The 18,153-nt window shown below is 44.6% G+C and overlaps 1 protein-coding gene across 1 annotated transcript in view; it reads right to left on the bottom strand.

The window, feature by feature from the left end:
* Positions 1–240: 240 nt before the first annotated feature.
* Positions 241–18,153, bottom strand: part of LOC119177792 (uncharacterized) — a 29,853-nt gene continuing 11,940 nt past the window's right edge. The window contains exons 2-4 of the mRNA XM_075871430.1: positions 12,916–13,107; positions 5,693–5,950; positions 241–1,128 (exon numbers count right to left, since the gene is read on the bottom strand). Coding sequence (XP_075727545.1) covers positions 5,704–5,950; positions 12,916–13,107 — 439 coding nt within the window. The 3' untranslated portion in view covers positions 241–1,128; positions 5,693–5,703. The remainder of the gene's footprint in view (positions 1,129–5,692; positions 5,951–12,915; positions 13,108–18,153) is intronic.

Here is an 18,153-nt window from a genome sequence, read left to right as displayed (position 1 = left end):
AATCATATGACAGCCTTTCAGGTGATGCACCTGCTCGTGAAACTTGCCACTCGAAAACGTTAACAAAAATGTAAATAAAGAGCAACAGATAGTACTGTCGCTTCACTATTTTATTAAAAAGAGGCGATACATTGAAAGATGTCGCCTAAATGAGCAGTCACGGTGAAATTATGACGCGCAAAAAATGTAGCCACAGCTTTGTTGGCATGAAACTGTTGACAGTGCGGCACGCATGGCTCGCTTCTATGAAATGAAGCGACTATGAAATGAAGTCGCCGGACGAAATGCTGCATGAATACTGCCAAATATTCAAATCCAAGATAAAAAAAACGTGACTGGCCCCGTACCTGGATAAACGTCACGAGCTCCAAGAAAATAAATCCAGAGCTTCATGCGCTCAAACAACGATATGATAACGAAGCTTGCCACATACATTGGTATAAGAATCAGTTTTGACCACCCAGTGCTTCTTAACGTGTAGTTCTAACCAAGTACGGATTTCTTTTGCTATTTGTTTTGTAGCGGCCTTAAATGAACTCACAAACTTGAGCTTAGCAGCAAAACACCATGAAAAAAGCTCCGCGTTTGCTCTGAGGGAAGTTATAAATATGATCGAAACGTACACAGTGAATGGATGAAGCGTGCTTCAGACATCGCCCTTAGAGTGGAACATTAATCGGTGTAATTTCATTTTCATTATATGAGAAAATGTTACATGTTATGCTGAATGCGAAAAGAAGGAATAAGAAATATGAGGCTAAATGATTACTTAACACTCTCCGAACCCTCACACCCTCTTCGTCCTCCTGTTAATAAAGTCAAACTTATTTGACAATTTGAGCGTACAGTTGGGAAGAATGAACTCTCATATGTTTAAGACATATCGTGTGAAAACCACTTTCTTCAAATACTTGGACCACTCTGAACGATAGCGCGGTGTGTCTAATGGCGAGTGACGTATTGTTGACTGTCGAATGCCCAAGCGGAGGTAAGACTGTCCTCAGTTGACTGTCGAGCACGCGAGTTGGGAAGCAGTGCAAGTGCAGCCGGGAAGAGAGGTGTCGCCAACCATCAGCGTCGCAGATGCAGCAGACTCGCCCCGAGTTGAATACGCAGCCCGAAGTTTCCCTGAAACATAGAGAAGTACAAATCGTGCAAGGAAAAGAGTTTTCAACGCGTGGTTAACAACTGTTGCAAGTGAACTCTTGGTTACCATGATATACCTTCCTTACTTTTTTTCAGTTTGCTATATGTTCTTAACAGCCAAGCCTCGCAGTTAGAACTCACAGTTATTATGGTCATCCAGCACACAAAACTCAGCGGGTATGCGTCACAGAAAGCTGGCATGAGCCAAGCAGCTTCTTGCATAGCATAGCCATGCACAGTATAATCTAGTAAAAGGGGAGCAACTAAAGTGAGGGTGAAGAAGAGTGATGTAAGATTGGGTGAAAGGAAAGGAGCAGTGGAAAGGGTAAAAATGACAGGGCCTCGTAGAACCACACACATGTGCAGGGAGAAAGTAAAGAAGGACATAGTCTTTATGTGCGTAGCCTTTATGTGACACAGACACTTGGTATATATCCCCAAGCGGCTGCTAGCATAACCACGCACAGTAAAGTATAGCAGTTGGTTGAGAAAGGGTAGTGAGACTAAGGAGAAAAGACGGCAGGAGAGTGGGTAACATAAAAAGGTACGAAGAAATGAATAAACATGATATACAGAAAAAAGAAGAAGAACAAGACGTAGTGTTACGTCTGTACAGCCGCTTGTGACTGTAGACGATTTATTTGACCCCAGGAAACATGAACACTTCAATTGGGGAAGCTCAGGTATTGGAGTCACTACCAGCCCACGTTCGACACAAGGCTCGCCTTCGTACCACAGTGAAAGTGCAGTCACGCTCGCACTTTATCGCTCTCGTCTTCTAAGTCGACACTTCAACTCTTCCTCCATTATACGAAGTCTCATAGTGGTATGGAGGTCACCTAACCTCTGTAGGTTACAGTTGCTGGGTGGTCACTGCCCGTGACTTCGATGGTTGTGAGGGAGTGTCGTCCTGTATATCGGGCGAGTCAGACCATCGAGCAGCAGAGCTCGAAGGTGTCTCTTCTGGTGTTGTGTCCAAAAGATCGTCTGCTGCACTCCAATGTGTCGACTAATCGGTTGTTTGTCCTGTCTGGCTCGTATTTCTCACGTGCTTTCGGTGCCGACGCACCTTTCCGTGGTCTCTTTTTACAAGTGATTGATTGATTAATATGTGGGGCTTAAATTCCCAAAACTCCCATATGTATATGAGACACGCCATCGTGGAGAGCTCCGGAAATTTCGACCACCTCGGGTTCTTCAACGTGCACCCAAATTTCTCTTTCTTTCTTTTTTTTTATAAGACAGGATCATGGTCCGACGTGGCGCAGTATTTTGCCTTCAATATATTCTGGCGTTTTTCAAAAACTGGAGGATAAGCACTACCTCGCTTACTGTGAAGTGGTGTGATTTTATCAACGTCTTCTCGCTCTCAGCAGTTTGCTTTTCCACCTCTTGCTTGAGACGATCGAAAGGGCAAAGCAGTTTTCGTCCAAAAACTGGTCCCACAGCTGTAATCTCTGCGGCAGTGCGTATCACCGTGTGCTGCCGATACAGAAACCTTGCAAGTCGGCACTATGTGGACTTGTCTGCATGCGTCAGCACTGCTCTTTTCAGCTCCGCCACACGGCTTTCTACCTGGACGTTTGTTGCAGGGTGGTACGCTGGTGAGGTGGCAGCCTGTATGCCATTTGACGCATAGAACTGCTTCATCTCGTTGGAGAGAAAGGCTTTCTGTTGTCCGAGGTGAGCTTTAGGGGTTGACAAACATCGCAAAGAGGCTTCAAAGCACGTCGATGACAGCCGCGGATGTTGCTAACGGCACGCGCCAGACTTCCACGTACATTGCGCACGCGTCCACAACACGCAAGTAAACGCGCTCGAGTAGTGGCCCCGCGAAATAAACGTGCACCGTGTTCCATGGTGTCTGAGGATGGTCCCAGGCAGGAACAGAAACTTTAGGTGGGCTATTCTGCTTTGGATGGCATTCACGACACTGTCGCACCGTTTGCCCAATTACTTTAATTGTCAATTCCGGGCCACCATACGTAGCTCCTTGCGCACTTCTTCATAGCTATCATGCGTTGGTGACCGGCGTGCAAAATTGCCATAACAGGGGATCGTGCTAACCTCGGTATGATCACTCGTTATTCAAGTGTGATGAACTCGCCATGAAATACTAGTGTGGTCGCTCGTCGTCGGTAAGGATAAAACTCCTTTCGACTGAGTTTCTCCACTGTGCCATCCTGCACTGCCTTGTAGAACCTCTGCAGGATGCTGTCTTGTTGTGTCAGTCGTGTTCTCTCGGTAGCAGTCAACGGAGATTTCGACAAAGTTTCTAACATTCGTACGTCGCCTGGAAGACAGTGTTCATTGAGACGTTCTTGTAATGATAATGGACTCAACGCATCTGTGAATCAATGGTTCCCGCAATCCCTGTCGATGATGATGCAGTAAACTAGTCATACGTAAATAACTTGATGTACCAGCTGGTCATCAGTGGAGAAAGAACTTGAGCCGCTGTTTGTTGTGGACCCAGTATGCCCAGCAGTGGTTGATGTCCTGTGATGAAAGTCACATTTCTTCCCGAAATATACTTGGGCACCTTGTGGGCTGGAAACACCACAGCAAGGCCTTCTATATACAACTGAACACAACTGCGTTCTGCCGGCCCTAGCATCTGAGATGCAAAATAGATTGGCGCCTTTGTATTGTGGTCATAAGGTTGAAACAGAACAGCGCCTATGCCGTGTGGTGAAGCGTAGCATGAGACAAGAAGCTCCTTCTGTATGTCGTAGTGTGGCAGTATGGTCTGACTGAAAAGCAATGACTTAAGCTTGTCAAATGCTTTTTGATGCTTGGTCTCCCATCTCCACGTGGAGTCCTTCTGAAGGAGCAGGAAGAGGCAGCTGGTAACTATTGTCCTGTTCTTCAAGAATCAGTCGTAGAAAGCCAGCACCCGAGAAAGGATTGACGTGTACGCTTGTTTGCTGTTTCGTGCTGATCGATGCTTCTGTTGAGGCTCAAACGTTCTCTTCATTAGTGTGGACGTCTGTCTCGTCGATTCGGTGTCCAAAAAAAAAAACTTGTCGAAGCGCAAAGCAGCACTTGTTTTTGCCGAGGTGAAAATCTCACTTTCGTAACCTCTTCAGAGACTTTTCCAGTTTCACAGCGTGTTCCGTGGCGTCTTTTCCACTGATTATCACGTCATCTACGTATGCGCCAACGCCTGCGAAGCCAAACAGTATAGTCTTCATAAAGCGTTGACAAATGACTGCAGCTGCAGAGATTCTGAGAGGAAATCTCCTGACATTGTGAAGCTCTTTGAGTGTGTTCACAATCAATACCTCCACTGTCTCAGGCTTCAGGTGAAGTTGCTGGTACACCTGTGCCAAATACGGGGTGCTGAAGACCTTGCCTCCCCTCAGGTGTCTAAGTACTTCATTCGTTGTGGGAAGTGAGCACTCGGCCTGCTTTGATACTTTGCTTAGGCACGCGCACTTCATTGTTGCTGTCACGTGTCATGTCACGTGCCATGTCACGTGTCCTGTGGCGACATGTCACGTGGAAACAGAAAAATAAAATAAAATGTTCACCAGGCCAAAGTATTGAAGGACTTTGGCCAGGTGGTGGCTCTTGCTTGCCGCTATCTACCCTGGTTTCATAGCAGTGGAGCTGTCTTAAATTTTGTCTTTACTTATTCATATTTATTTTCGTTTAAGTGTTTTGCGTTGCACAACTTGTAAAAATGAAGTGGCCGAGTTGATACAAACGTCCATTTTTACGTAGCAATGGAGTTAGAACAGAACAAAACAGAAAACTGTGAGCAGGCAGACAGAATTTCGTCAGAACTACCCGGTTCATGGCCGATCCCCCAGCGTGGGTGTATGCCACAGTTTCCGGGCACATCCTTCCTTCCTTCCTGTGGGTTGAGAGCTTCCAAGTGCAGCCTTCCATTTCTGAGGCCCAGTCAGGAGCGCAGCCTTCTCATATGAACAGCAGTCGAACTGACTGCGGTTAGCCAAGCTGGCGAGCAAGGCCGCACAGATTGCCACCATGATACAGTGTGGACTGCTGCCTGGTAATCATACAGCTGTCTTGTAGAACTGGTTCACACTATTCAGCTTAACAAAGAGGGGTGCTGTAACACTGAAACATTGAAGCATTCCATTATTTTATCTTTCCTCGTACTCAGAAAACCTGGCGATATTCAGGGGAGTACGTTAGGATATTCACAATTAAGGATGACAGCGATCCCCTTACCAGGAAACGCGGTTGGCTTAAACACTGACCATAAGTATTGAAAACTTGTAAATTTATTAAAAAGTACACGATACTTGCTTGACTCACACAAGAAGCCATAATTTTTTGTCTAGAAAATAAGAAAAGTTTATAAGAATAGCAAGATGATCGACCACGTGGGGTCGGATATAGCCTGACCCCCTTCAAAGTGTCATTAATTTAATGAATACCAGACATTGCCGGAAACAGCCGCTGGCGTACAAACAATAAGGGAAGACATCTGACACACTTGAAACGTTTGTGGGGCCATATTTGGTTCTGATTAATGAAAGCGTGTTTTACGATCCTCAATCTAGGCAGAACTCACCTGTCATTGAACTACTGCTTAGCGCGTACGATCGTTGGTTGATGCGTCAGGTCCTGCGCGGCTTTCTCGGTGGATGCCAGTGACTCGGTCGCGTAGTCGTTCCGACCTGTGACCGTGTCTCCTGTGTCACCAGCGAAGCCCGTGAAAGCCTGGACACGACCTAACAGGCTTCTGAGGGGCAGGTCACTGAGTCCACGGCGAATATCTTTGGCCCGACCGTGTATTGTGTGGATGTTGGAGAAAGGCATCATTAGGATCCTGGGTGAAAAGAAAACATAAGCATGAACAGGTATCAGAAGGTGATCGAAGGTATTAACGTTGGCGTAGCCGGGGGTTGGGGGGGGGGGAGTGTTGAAACTCTTACCTTTATATTTTGGTATATACTGTGTGTGTGTGTGTTTGTGTGTGTGTGTTTGTGTGTGTGTGTGTGTGCGTGCGTGCGTGCGTGCGTGTAAGACAAACACATGCACCAATGTACGTAAATTATGATTAGGTATAGTCCCTTACTGAGGAGGATGATTGTCTCCTCGCAGCCAGGGTTATGACACATCAGGCTGCTAGTCGTTCCGATTCTAAGTCACTAAGGCCACCCCCAAACCACAGGTGGCCCAGAAGCTCTTCCATAGCTTTAGTTGCTCCTGACGGAAGGATGAGCTGCAGGTTCGGGTACATACTGTGAAGACGAGCGTTGGTGAATTTTGCCCAATCGCACTGTGCAAGTGTCAGCTCATGTGCGAGCGGACAAAGCCATGTAACTGTCTCCTTTTATTTTTATTTATTTATATATACTACCATCTCTAGATGGAACTTCGGTTGGGTGGGTAGATGAACAATGCATGCTCTGGTAAAACGAAATGTGTAGAACAAGTGGTAGGCGTAACCGGGTCACACAATTCGCATGACCTAAAACAGAAAGTGACTTTATAACAAATAAAACGTGGTTCCACATCTGATCATACACGTACACATGCATACAAATACATGTTTTCAATTCTCAATGCAGTTACGGGCACATTTATTTATTTATTTATTTATTTAAAGGTACCTTACAGGCTCTATTACGGAGCATAGAGTAGGGGGGGTACATAGGAAAGAATGCTAGTGGGTGATACTTCTGCCATAATACAAAGCAACTACAGAGCAACTAATAACTAATAACTAATAAAAATACAAAGCAAGTAATAACATTGGAACTAATAACAGTGCACGGTTGCACAAATGACAAAGAGGGGCTTCAAGCAACAACAAGAATTTCCCAGCCGCAAAAAAGCAAAAAGAACAAAAACAGAATTCAAGGAGGTTATAAAATGCTATTGAGGTAGATGTATCATTAATTGCTCGCGAAAATTTTCATGATTAGTTAAATTGACAATGACGTCGGGTAGGTCATTCTAGAGTGCTATGGCACGAGGCAAAGCCGATGAATTGAATGATTTTGTTTTTCCAAAGATGCGTGTGATGCTTCGCTGATTGTGAAGTCGTTTATACATGCGCAATGGTGCCGTTAGTGGGAAGGGTGGTGGCCTGGACGCGTGAATATATTTATGAAGCAAAGACAGGAGGGCAACTGTGCGCCGTATGTCTAGATGCTGTAATGAAAGGTCATGTTTTATTTCTGTGACGCTCGAGGGGCGACTGTAAATACGTGAAATGAACCGTGCCGCCCTGTTTTGCACAGTTTCTAGCTGGTTAATGAGATAGGCTTGGAAGGGGGACCATATCGGTGATGCAAATTCCAGCTGTGGGCGAACAAAGGTTAAGTAAGCTTGTTTGCGGACGTTATTTGGCGCGTTTCGTGGGTTTCGACGTAAGTATCCCAGTGTTCTTGATGCTTTTGCAGATATGTAGGTTACATGTGCCGCCCAAGTAAGATTAGAAGTGAAATGAACGCCGAGATACTTATACGAAGACGACCGTGACACGTTGGAATTATTTAAGGAGTAATCAAATTCAACACTTAATTTTTTTCGACTAAAGGATATTACATTACATTTTGATAAATTTAAAGTCATTTGCCATGCACCACACCAGTTGTTAATGAGATTAAGGTCTTTTTGGAGAGCAAGGTGGTCATCGGTACTAAATCTAGAACGGTATAGAATGCAATCGTCAGCAAAAAAGCCGTATTGACGAAGAAATATTAGTTGGAAGATCATTAATGTAGATTAGAAAAAGTAGTGGCCCCAAGACGCTACCCTGAGGCACTCCGGAGGCTACATCGGAAATTTTAGAGAATGAGGTATTAACCAGAGTGAACTGCTTTCGAAAAGACAAAAAGTTACGGATCCACGATAAGGTTAGCGAATCTAAACGAAGTTCTGTTAATATTGAAATCAGACGGGAAGGAGGTATGCGGTGGAATGCTTTAAAAAAATCTGGAAAAATGCAGTCAGTTTGTAAATTATTATCCATATTGAAGTGAAGATCAGTGGTAAATTCCAGTAATTGGGTGTCGCAAGAAAAACCTCGCCTAAATCCATGCTGATTCTCAAAAAAGAAGTTATTGGTTTCCAAATGACAATAAATGTGCATAAAAACAATGTATGTACATAAAACAAAGTTTGTACATAAAAACAAAGTACCGAGTGCGAATGAATAAAATAACAAAAACAAAATAAAAGACAAATACACGCATAGACGCTTCAAGAAAAAAATGTGCTTCAAGAATAAATGTCCGTTCTGGATAACAGTATAACTACGCACCGAAGAACATCATGAGCAGATGGCGCGGCTTCATCTGCACGGTGATATCTTCATATCCGGCAATGATATACACTGATACGCTCCATTGCGATTCTTCTCTTTAGCGCTGCGATTAAAGAGTATTATCTCAGTGACTAAGTCTTCATTTGGCTCATTACATTATGTCAGCACAATACACTGAAGAGTTGCCTGGGAGTCAAGGACTAATCATGCCTGAGATGCGTCTTCAACTACGAACTCTAGAGCAGCATGAAGGGCTGCAGCTGTCAGGGTTGTGATATGCTATATGTTTACTTTTATAGAGACTCCGAGGAAATACCCAGTGTTCTTACAGAGATAACAGAAGCAACTGAACCACACTTGTAAATGAGAAGGTTTCCGCTGTGTTTCTTCATGCAAAAACAGTAGTGTGGCTTGTTGTAAGGTCAGATGCAATCGCTTTTGTTTCTTTTAGATTCCGGGAATAGATATCAGGGCTTCGATTGTTTGTATGTATCACAACAGTAATGGTGGTCTTGCTGCATGCGTGAAGTTTGAGGGACGTACTGTGCAATACCACCAAGCAATAATGCTGCCAAACGCAGAGTGTGGTCTAGAAGTAGGAAATGAGGCAAGGTAGTGCGATTCGTAAAGCATCGTCAGAATGTAGGTTGCGTTTGGGTAATCACGTGCGATTACGACATTCACTACTGAAGACGCACATATCTGTAGGCCAAGGCATATCCTCATGTATAACCTTGAATAACGTGAAGGACGAGTACGTTTTTTCTTCAGATCATGCGAAACCCAGGTAAGCTATAGCGCATGAAGCCGAGGAAAGGTACAGAGTAAAATTGAAGCCCCACTTGCACATATGAATCCTACATTTTAGGGGCGAAGCTCCTTAAGGCGTGGGTCTGTACATCCTCGACGTATGTAGTTACAAGTAGTCACTTCTAGTTTAGTTCTTGCAGTGTTCACTAGATGGTGGCACTTGTATATGATGAAAAGATGCGAGATGTTATAAAACTAAATGGTGGTACTTCGAGTGTTCACTAGATGAATGGACGAGCAGACGGACAGCCATACAGACAGACGTACAGACGGATGGACAGACAGTTTCATGGTTTACCAATAAAACCCTCCGAAGCTTTGTCATCATCATTCACTCCGTGGATATGCTGTGATTTTGCTGTGGTTGCTGTGATATGCTGTGACGATAGTCTTTCTTCAGGACCTTCGACGGAAACTTTTTTGTCTGTCTGTCTGTCTGTCTGTCTGTCTGTCTGTCTGTCTGTCTGTCTGTCTGTCTGTCTGCCTGCCTGTCTGTCTGTCTGTCTGTCTGTCTGTCTGTCTGTCTGTCTGTCTGTACATTTGTCTGTTCGTCCGCCCTAACGATACCTCAAACGACAACAAACGGTTGACCCCATTCGCAGCGTCCACCAATATTGCTCAAGGTTTAGCGTTCATAGCTGTGTGATTGTCAATTAAAAAGCAATTATTGCACATATCTGAGGCGCCACAACAACGCTTCGATGTTTTCTATGTCTGCCTCAATACTAGAAGAGGCACGCACAAGTAGCTCTAAGGAATGTAGCGTTTATTGCGCTGCGCTGACAGTGCAACGCGATGCTCAGAAAGGTGTTTCCAACGCTTTGCTACGACGTCACGGTGATGGCACCTGCCCGTCGCTTTGCGTTCTACACCTTATCACCTCAGAGACTGGCGCGCATCTTTCTCCGCGGGTCTCATGCCTTCGTTTTCGAAGATAACTGCCAGATGGCGCTTGTGTCTAACCTGCCTCGATGCGCTCGTTTACCTCCGCTACACGCTCAAGGCACTCTAACGACGCGCCCCCCGAATACCATTCACCGATTTTCTTGCGCAGAACATCAAATAAACGTTTTGTTCACTCTCTGCAGACGCAAGACTATCGTCTTTCGACGACATTTGCGGTCTAACATGCAGATTTGGAACAATTTTTTTTCTGCAAGAGACCTTAGGACGTTGGCTATCATGGTGGGTTTCTTTTTCATGTAGGCGATCTGAGGCCTCCAGGACAAGTCGCGATTCATTATTACCAATTATTACTCCCGGAAAACGTGCGATAATTTATAGTGTGGTCATTCAATACGATGGTACATGGTGTCATTACCTTGCGCATAAACGCTACCAGTGAGCCTATCTCAGACGACAGCTGCAGTCCCCATCATTGAATCTAGTTTAAGGTCAATGCAGCCGCTCTGGTCAGCGTCAGGTCCGCTTTTAAAGAGCTTGCCTATAACATGACACCACAAAACCACGAGAACTCTTAACGTCAAAATTACGTTCACGCACTGGACAGCTGAATTATACGCCGCAGAAAACCTGAACTTTAAGGAACAGCCTGACTCTGCCCTTTCTAAATTGATGGTGGCTGCCTGGCGATCATTTTGGCAGTGTGCGCAGTTGCAGTCATAATCATGCACTCACGTGCGCATGACTAATATATTGAGTAATGTTATAACATTGGACCACCCCTGCACGTTACGTAATCGCTTCGTTAAGTCTTATCTGCTGAAAATGTCTCTTTTAAATGTCTTGCTGCAAGTTTCCGCGATCGTCGCATTCCCCCGCACGAAGGGCAAGCGAAGAAACAACCAATCAAACAAGCAGGCGCCAAAAATCTCCAGCTTTCGTTCTAAGAGCTCACGTCAACTAAACTGTGCGCAACAAATTCTGTGCGCTTGGTATGTACATTTGATTAAACTATAGGAGGGCACTCTGCACATACACATATATGCATCTGTGACTCTATGCGCTTCGACTTCGACCCTTGTGGTCCACCGTACGCCCACATTCCGGAAATACACATTACACCCTAAATTGTCTTCAGCAGTTGTAGAACACATTGCAATATGGGCTACTATAAAAATTGCATCCAAACAAACACCCCGTAAATCGACAATACTCTCTGATTCGAAAGTCACATTACAAGCCCATGACCCATTCTCAAAAAGAGGACAATATTACGTATGCTCTTCCAAAACCATACAAGCATTCGATCTAACGCAACAGAATGGTCCCTTCACTATCTTCCAGTGCACACCTGAACACTGAGTTGGCAGGTAGAAAGCTATCAGATGCTGCAGCGCAAGCCGCTGTTCATAAAAATTTCGTTGACCTGAAAGTACCGTACTCGCGAAGGGAAGTGGACTTCGTTGTGGTCGCTCATGCAAGAGTTCACAGGAACTTATCAAATTATCCGTATAACCGCCAGCGCGAAATATAACGTTACATGACGTTTCGCCTCCAGGCTCGTACAAACTGAAGCCACATATACGCCAGTTCGCTACACAAGACTTGCGTCGCCTTCACCCGAAGCTACGCGTACTCCATTGGCCATGCAGACATCCCCGAGCCGTGAGGGCTGCCATGCGGACGAGAATTATGTGACACTTCTACGTCTCCCAGTAGAAGATGCTGAGTTCAACATTGGTAGGCGTCGGTGTGGATAACAAGAAAAAAAATCACCGCTTAAGCACTCCCTATAAATGGTTAACCAGCTGAAGCTTAAACTTGTGGTCCCGGTATTTAGCAGAGGGTTCAACGCGACGCTGCCCTGAAGCCTTTCGCAATTATTGGTTACATGTTAGTGCTTCTTAGTGGGGTTAGCCAGACGTGTTGCTTGAGTTTACCACAGTTTTTATTTCACATGTCGCACATTGTGCCTCACGGGATCACGGTCATGGAGAAGCGTAATGAGCGATTAAATGCGTTTCACAATTCGTTATTCACAGTGGCTTTTCTAGAACCACGGGCGCTTACATACGTCGCTGCCAAAGCCAAAGTGCCGCTAGAGATACTCGCGCCGAATGTGGGCGTTCGCTCCGGCGAACGCGCTCCCACAATCATCACGATGACGTTGTTGTCGCCGCAACACCGCTTGTTTGATGCGGCGTTATTGCAAACGTTTGACATCGCGAGATACCTCGGTGGTGTGGTTTGAGTGATCCACCCGCCACCAGCGCTTGCATTACTGTTCATTATTTAAGACGGCTTTGAAAGCTGCTTGAATCATCGTTACGGCAGGCACAGTTTCAGCCGGCACTTGGTCTCCCGGGCCTGATTTTGTGCCCGGACTGCACCGTCGGCCCGGCGAATGCGAGCTCTCTCACGTTTCCACTGTCGGTGCTCTTCTGAAGTTGTCCGTGGCTTACCCATGAGGAAGGTGTCAGTAGAAACTGATGTGTACATGCTCGACGACACGACTGTGACGAGATGGACGACGTCACTCACAAGGCAGCCAATGACACGCGTGCTTGGGTACGACGCTGGGAACGACGTAACTTATAGAACAACCAATGAAGACCGCCCGTGACAGCGATGCCAAACTCCTTTTCGTTTCTTTTAGCTATATACAGCATTCGCTGCAATTATATATGTAACTTAACAAAACAAACAACTTCGCTGACCTTCCTTTTCTACATGGTGGAAAGGCTCAGAATTTTTCTTTACAGCAAACGTTTTTTTTTTATCTGAGTGCAGTTCAATTCACGTACCTAGGTATATTGTGGACGTGAAATCTGGCCAGGTGAATCACCTTCTCCCAGAGGGTGAACCAGCGGTTCAGGCGATCGGGCTCTAAGACGTTCTGCACCAGTTGGTCCATGATGGGCAGAGCATGCGCCTTCTGCGCTAGCACCAAGCACACCAGCAGCACCAAGGCACGGCTTGCCTCACGTCGCCGCCTCCTGTGAAATGGAGCATGTTAGTGAACACAAAACGAACGCGCATAGCCCACCATCTTTTGTCACAGTAGTTTTGTTAAAGGGACTGTCTACGCCTAGAAAATAATTTTCTGATTGTGGCGAAAATGAGAAGATCGTTCATCACATCCGTGGCAAGGAGTATGTTTTTTCCCGTACAGAAGAAATTATAATTTTATATTTGACAAGGAATGACAAGAATTTGACAAGAATTTAAATTTGTGAAAGTTGACAAAGAATGACCCCTAGCGTCACTGAACAGCTATATGAAACAATCTACTGGAAGGACGAGAAATCATCGACTCGCTCTCTGGATTTCTTGCCGACCAGTTGTGCCCCCGCGATCTCCAACGACAGCGCAGCTCTGGCCGATAGGGCTCGTCCTACGCCATCTCCTGACGCCGACAAGAGGTCTCGCCGAGTGGTGCCCCGTCCTCGGACTCCTGCAACCGTGTCCATCTTTTCTATCTCCTCCTTACTTCCGTCGTTTTCTGTGGTTCGCTGTCCCTGCACCTCGCTCTCTCCTTCCTTTCCGTCTCTTTGCCTTTTGATCCTATTCCTTTAATCCCTTCTTTACCCCCCCCCCCTCGCGAGCTACTGTTGAGGTGTCCTCCCCCTGAGAAAAAGTTACGGGGCTCACTTTTCTTTTCTTGTCATTCATAATCACTCACACTCACAAGAAATGCCCGCAGGTAGAAATATTTTGCTTATAAAAAAACATCTTTAACTTGATATTGCATTTTATGTACTTGAAGAAGCTTTCGGTTGCATCAGAGAGCAATTCTTGCTTTCTCTTTCACGCGTTCAAAGAGGCGCTCGGTGGCATGGCCACGGTGGGTTACCCGCACGTCTGCTTGCAAACGCAGAAGAAACGCGAGCATTGCGTCCACCATCACTCATAATAACAAAAAAATGTCTGCCAGCTTTAAACATTCACTAAGGCATTGTTTTATTCTTAAACAAAATTTAATGAAGCCCGCGAAAACCGCATGTGGTTTAGATTATCGACTTTCGCCGGCAGCACAATCGTCATCACCTCCACCAACTAGTGTTGGCATTCATCCCACCATTGGAAGGAGACCGAACGCAGATCGAGAAAAAAATTCTGCTTTAAAAATTCCTACACACTTTCCAGAGAAACTGCTACGAAGTTGGTCACTTCAGATGGTACGCTTTTTGTTGTGACATAAAACAGAAAGACCGTGAACAGTAACCTCCCTTTAAACTGATATTCATTGCTCAGTTCGCCCATTTCATATACCAATCAATTTATCCACGCGCATTCAAGTTTCTTGAATGTACGAGGTGAATGAAGTAGGAATATTTTCACTAATGCTGCTGTGTCTGGTTTATCTGTAGCACTAATTCTGAGGCTGCAGTCAACTGACGCTATGGCAAAGAGCTTCAAACATCAACAATCGTTACCGACAAGAAGAGCGGGTAGCACAACTTCAATAGTAATAGAAGGAACAACACATACGGACAAGCGCAGTTCTTTATCGAACCTCTGCTAATGGGGTTGCGCTACCAATTCAGCGCAATCTGCTGGGTTGGCATTCGTGGCTACTTTGCACCAAACTGGTTGCTTTGAGACCCGTCTAGAAAAATAAATTTCAGGTTGGAGCCATGGATACTTTTTAATGACCAATTTAGTAGCCATTTAGTAGCCAATTTTCTCTACATTTGAAGAGAACGTAATACGCAAGCCTAAAGACTACCCATTGTTTTCAAGCTTTTCTGTCATGTCAACCACTACCAGCAGGCTGGGAGCATTGAGGCCCCTCAACGCAACGCGAAGCGCGCCTTCAAAGCTGGTGTGGTGAAGCTGCACGCATGCAGACCAACGCGTTGCGCTGGTCAGCTATTATAGTAACGCTGCTAATTAGTTTCATCTTGTAGATTAAAGAAAACCGTGCTTCAACATTTAAGCTTCCTCCTGAGTTGTTAGAAGGAATGTTCCGTAATTATTCTGCACCTAGCTAGCGTTCTAGCTACTCTGCATAAACTATATGCACGGGCACCAAACTTATACCAACAAATCCAACGTAGTTGCCAAGTCCACAAAGGGCAAAGTGAGGCTTATCAAAAAACATGTCGGAAAATTCTACGTTATGCATGTCGCTTGAAACACTAACAGCATATAGCTATTTAGCTTTTGAACAGCGTCCCACTACAATCATTCACTTGTTTCGAATTCTAATGTGATAATATACCTCTTAGTATTCAAGGTATTCAACACCTTCTTGAGAAGGTATTGTTGAATACCTTTTACAAGAAATGGGCTATCCGTAAGTGGTTGTGGCAGTCCTAACAAGGAAACTAAAATTAAATTGACGTTGTTCTATGTGCACACCCAGTAATCGTGCAGGATGTAGAAGTAGTTGGCAAGATCCGATGCAGCGACCACAGAATGGTAAGATCTCATATTCGCCTAGATTTCAAAAAAGCAAAGGCATAAACTGATACGCAAGAAGCCAGTTAATGAGCTAGCGGTAAGAGGGAAAGTACAGGAATTCAGAGTTTCACTCCAGAATAGGCTCGAGGCTCTAAACGAGGTAACCGACGGTAGCGTCAACACAATGAATGATAATCTTACTATAGTATCATCAAATAGTGTGCAATTGAAGTCGGAGCTACAGTCACCAGAAAGGACACTGGCAAATTATCTCAGCAAACAAAAAAATCTCATTCGGAGACGACAAACCATGAAAGCCTCAAATGCAACCAACAAAATAGAGCGGGTGGAGTTTTCGAAGTTAAACAATAGGCATTAGGTTGCTGACATCAGAAGGTATAACAGGGACAGAATTGCGTAGGCTGTAAAAAACGGCAGAAGCCTAAAAGCTGTGGCTGTGAAGGCAAACATGTGCATAGCCCAAAATCGAATGTATGCCTTAAAGGACAAGGAAAGCAATGTCACAACCAATATGAATAGGATAGTTGAGGTGGTGGAGGAGTTATACAAAGAGCTGTGCAGAAGCCTTAACAACTAGGATAATATCGTAAGAAGCAATATTAGCCCAGAGAAATTCGGCCTCCCCCAGAAAATACGGGGAATAATGAAAACCTAAGAAGGAATGCAAGAGGCAAAACCGCTGGTGAGGATAAGGTAAAAACAAACCTGCTGAAACATGACGGAGAAATTGTGTTAGAAAAACTGGCCTCCTTATATACGAAGTGACGGGAAGGGTACCACAATCTTGGAAGAACGCCAACATCATCTGAACCCATAAGAAATAAGTCGACAAGGACTCGAAAAATTAGTGGTCGGTCAGCTTACTTCATTCTCCACGAACTATGTATAAAATAATAACTCATATGCTTAGTACGACATTACAGTTCAGTCAACCAAAGGACCAAGCAGATTTTCATACAGGCTACTCCACAATACACCATATTTATACTAATAATCAGGCAATAGAGAAATGCGCGGAATACAACCAACCCCTATACATAGCCTTCATAGATTACGAGAAGGCGTTTGATTCAGTCGAGAGATCAGCACTGATGCAGACACTACGGAATCAGGGCATCGACGAACCTTACATAAACACACTGGAATAAATCTACCGCGCATCCACAGCCACCATAGTTCTTCATAAAGAAAGCCACAGAACCCCAACAAAGAAGCGTGTAAGGCAGGGTGACACGACCTCTTCAATGCTATCTCACCACGTGTTTACATGAGGTTTTCAGAGCTCTAAGTGGGGAAAAGTTAGTGATAAGAGTTGATGGAGAGTATCTTAGTAACCTGCGATTCGCTGATGACAGTGCTTTGATGAGTAACTAAGGGGACGAATTGCAGCTCATCATTACTGCACTGGACACGGAAATCAGAAGAATAGGTATGAAAATTATTATGCATGAAACTAAAGCGCAATAAACTCGGCAGAAAATAGCACTTTGCGATAAGTGGAGAGACGCTGGAGGTTATAGAGGATTATGTCTACTAAGGATGGGTAGCAACCACGGAGCCGGACCGAGAGGGAAATAACTTGAAGAATAAAAAATGGTAATTTGCCACTAACCCTGAGTATGAAGGTATATAACAGCTACATCTTGCTGGTACTTACCTACGGAGCAGAAACTTTACAAAGAGGATTCACAGGCTTACAAAGAGGGTTCAGCTTAAATTGAGGACGACGCAGTGAGCGATGGAGAGAAAAATGATAGGTGCAACCTTAAGAGACAATGAGAGAGCAGAGTGGGTCAGGAAACAAACCGGTGTTGAGAACATCATGGTTGAAATCAAGAAGAAGAAATAGACATGGGCCGGGCATGTAGCGCGTAGACAGGATAACCGCTGGTCGTTAAGGCTAACTGATTACACTCCCATAGAAAGGAAACGTACGAGGGAGAGACAAAATGTTAGGTGGGCCGATGATATTTAAAAAGTTCATAAATATAAGGTGACAGCTGAAAGCACAAGACCAGGATGATTGATGGGTCATGGAAGAGGCTTTTGCCTTGCAGTGGGTGTAGTCAGGCTGATGGTGATGATGGTGATGGTGTTGCTATCATTTAGTATAAACGGAACTGTAATTCCTGAAAACATCATCAACAACGCCAGCCTTATTTTTATGTACTTACGAACGCAGTGTTCCTTTGATTCTGGCCACGGTTTCTGGCTAAACTTGAATTATAAAACGTTAATATGACAAAACTTTCATTTTTTTTTTGCTTATGTACGGCATCATTGTGTACGTTACACAAGGCCCTTACATGTAATTTGCTAATATTAACTCTACTCGTGTTTTTTTAACTACAAACGCACTGCCGGCATAAAAACCATGAAATCTCACCTTGCTTCTCTATCTGTTACGGCAAATTGAATTTCTTGCTGCTTAAAATTATTTCATAAGTGTACCAAGATAGTGTTGTTCACGACATATTTATTCTTGTATTATATGCCTAATAGATTTCATTATCATTTTAAGGTAGGTATTCGATTTTACAAAACCAATACATCTTCAGGACCCTTCTATCACGCGCACCATTTCAGTAGAGTAACCTTCTTTCCCGGCCAAACAG

The sequence above is a fragment of the Rhipicephalus microplus genome, chromosome 1, assembly GCF_043290135.1.
Source record: "Rhipicephalus microplus isolate Deutch F79 chromosome 1, USDA_Rmic, whole genome shotgun sequence".
Classification (NCBI taxonomy): Eukaryota; Metazoa; Arthropoda; class Arachnida; order Ixodida; family Ixodidae; genus Rhipicephalus; species Rhipicephalus microplus.
The sequence above is the reverse complement of the archived record's forward strand: the minus strand, read 5'-3'. Positions and strand labels throughout refer to the sequence as shown.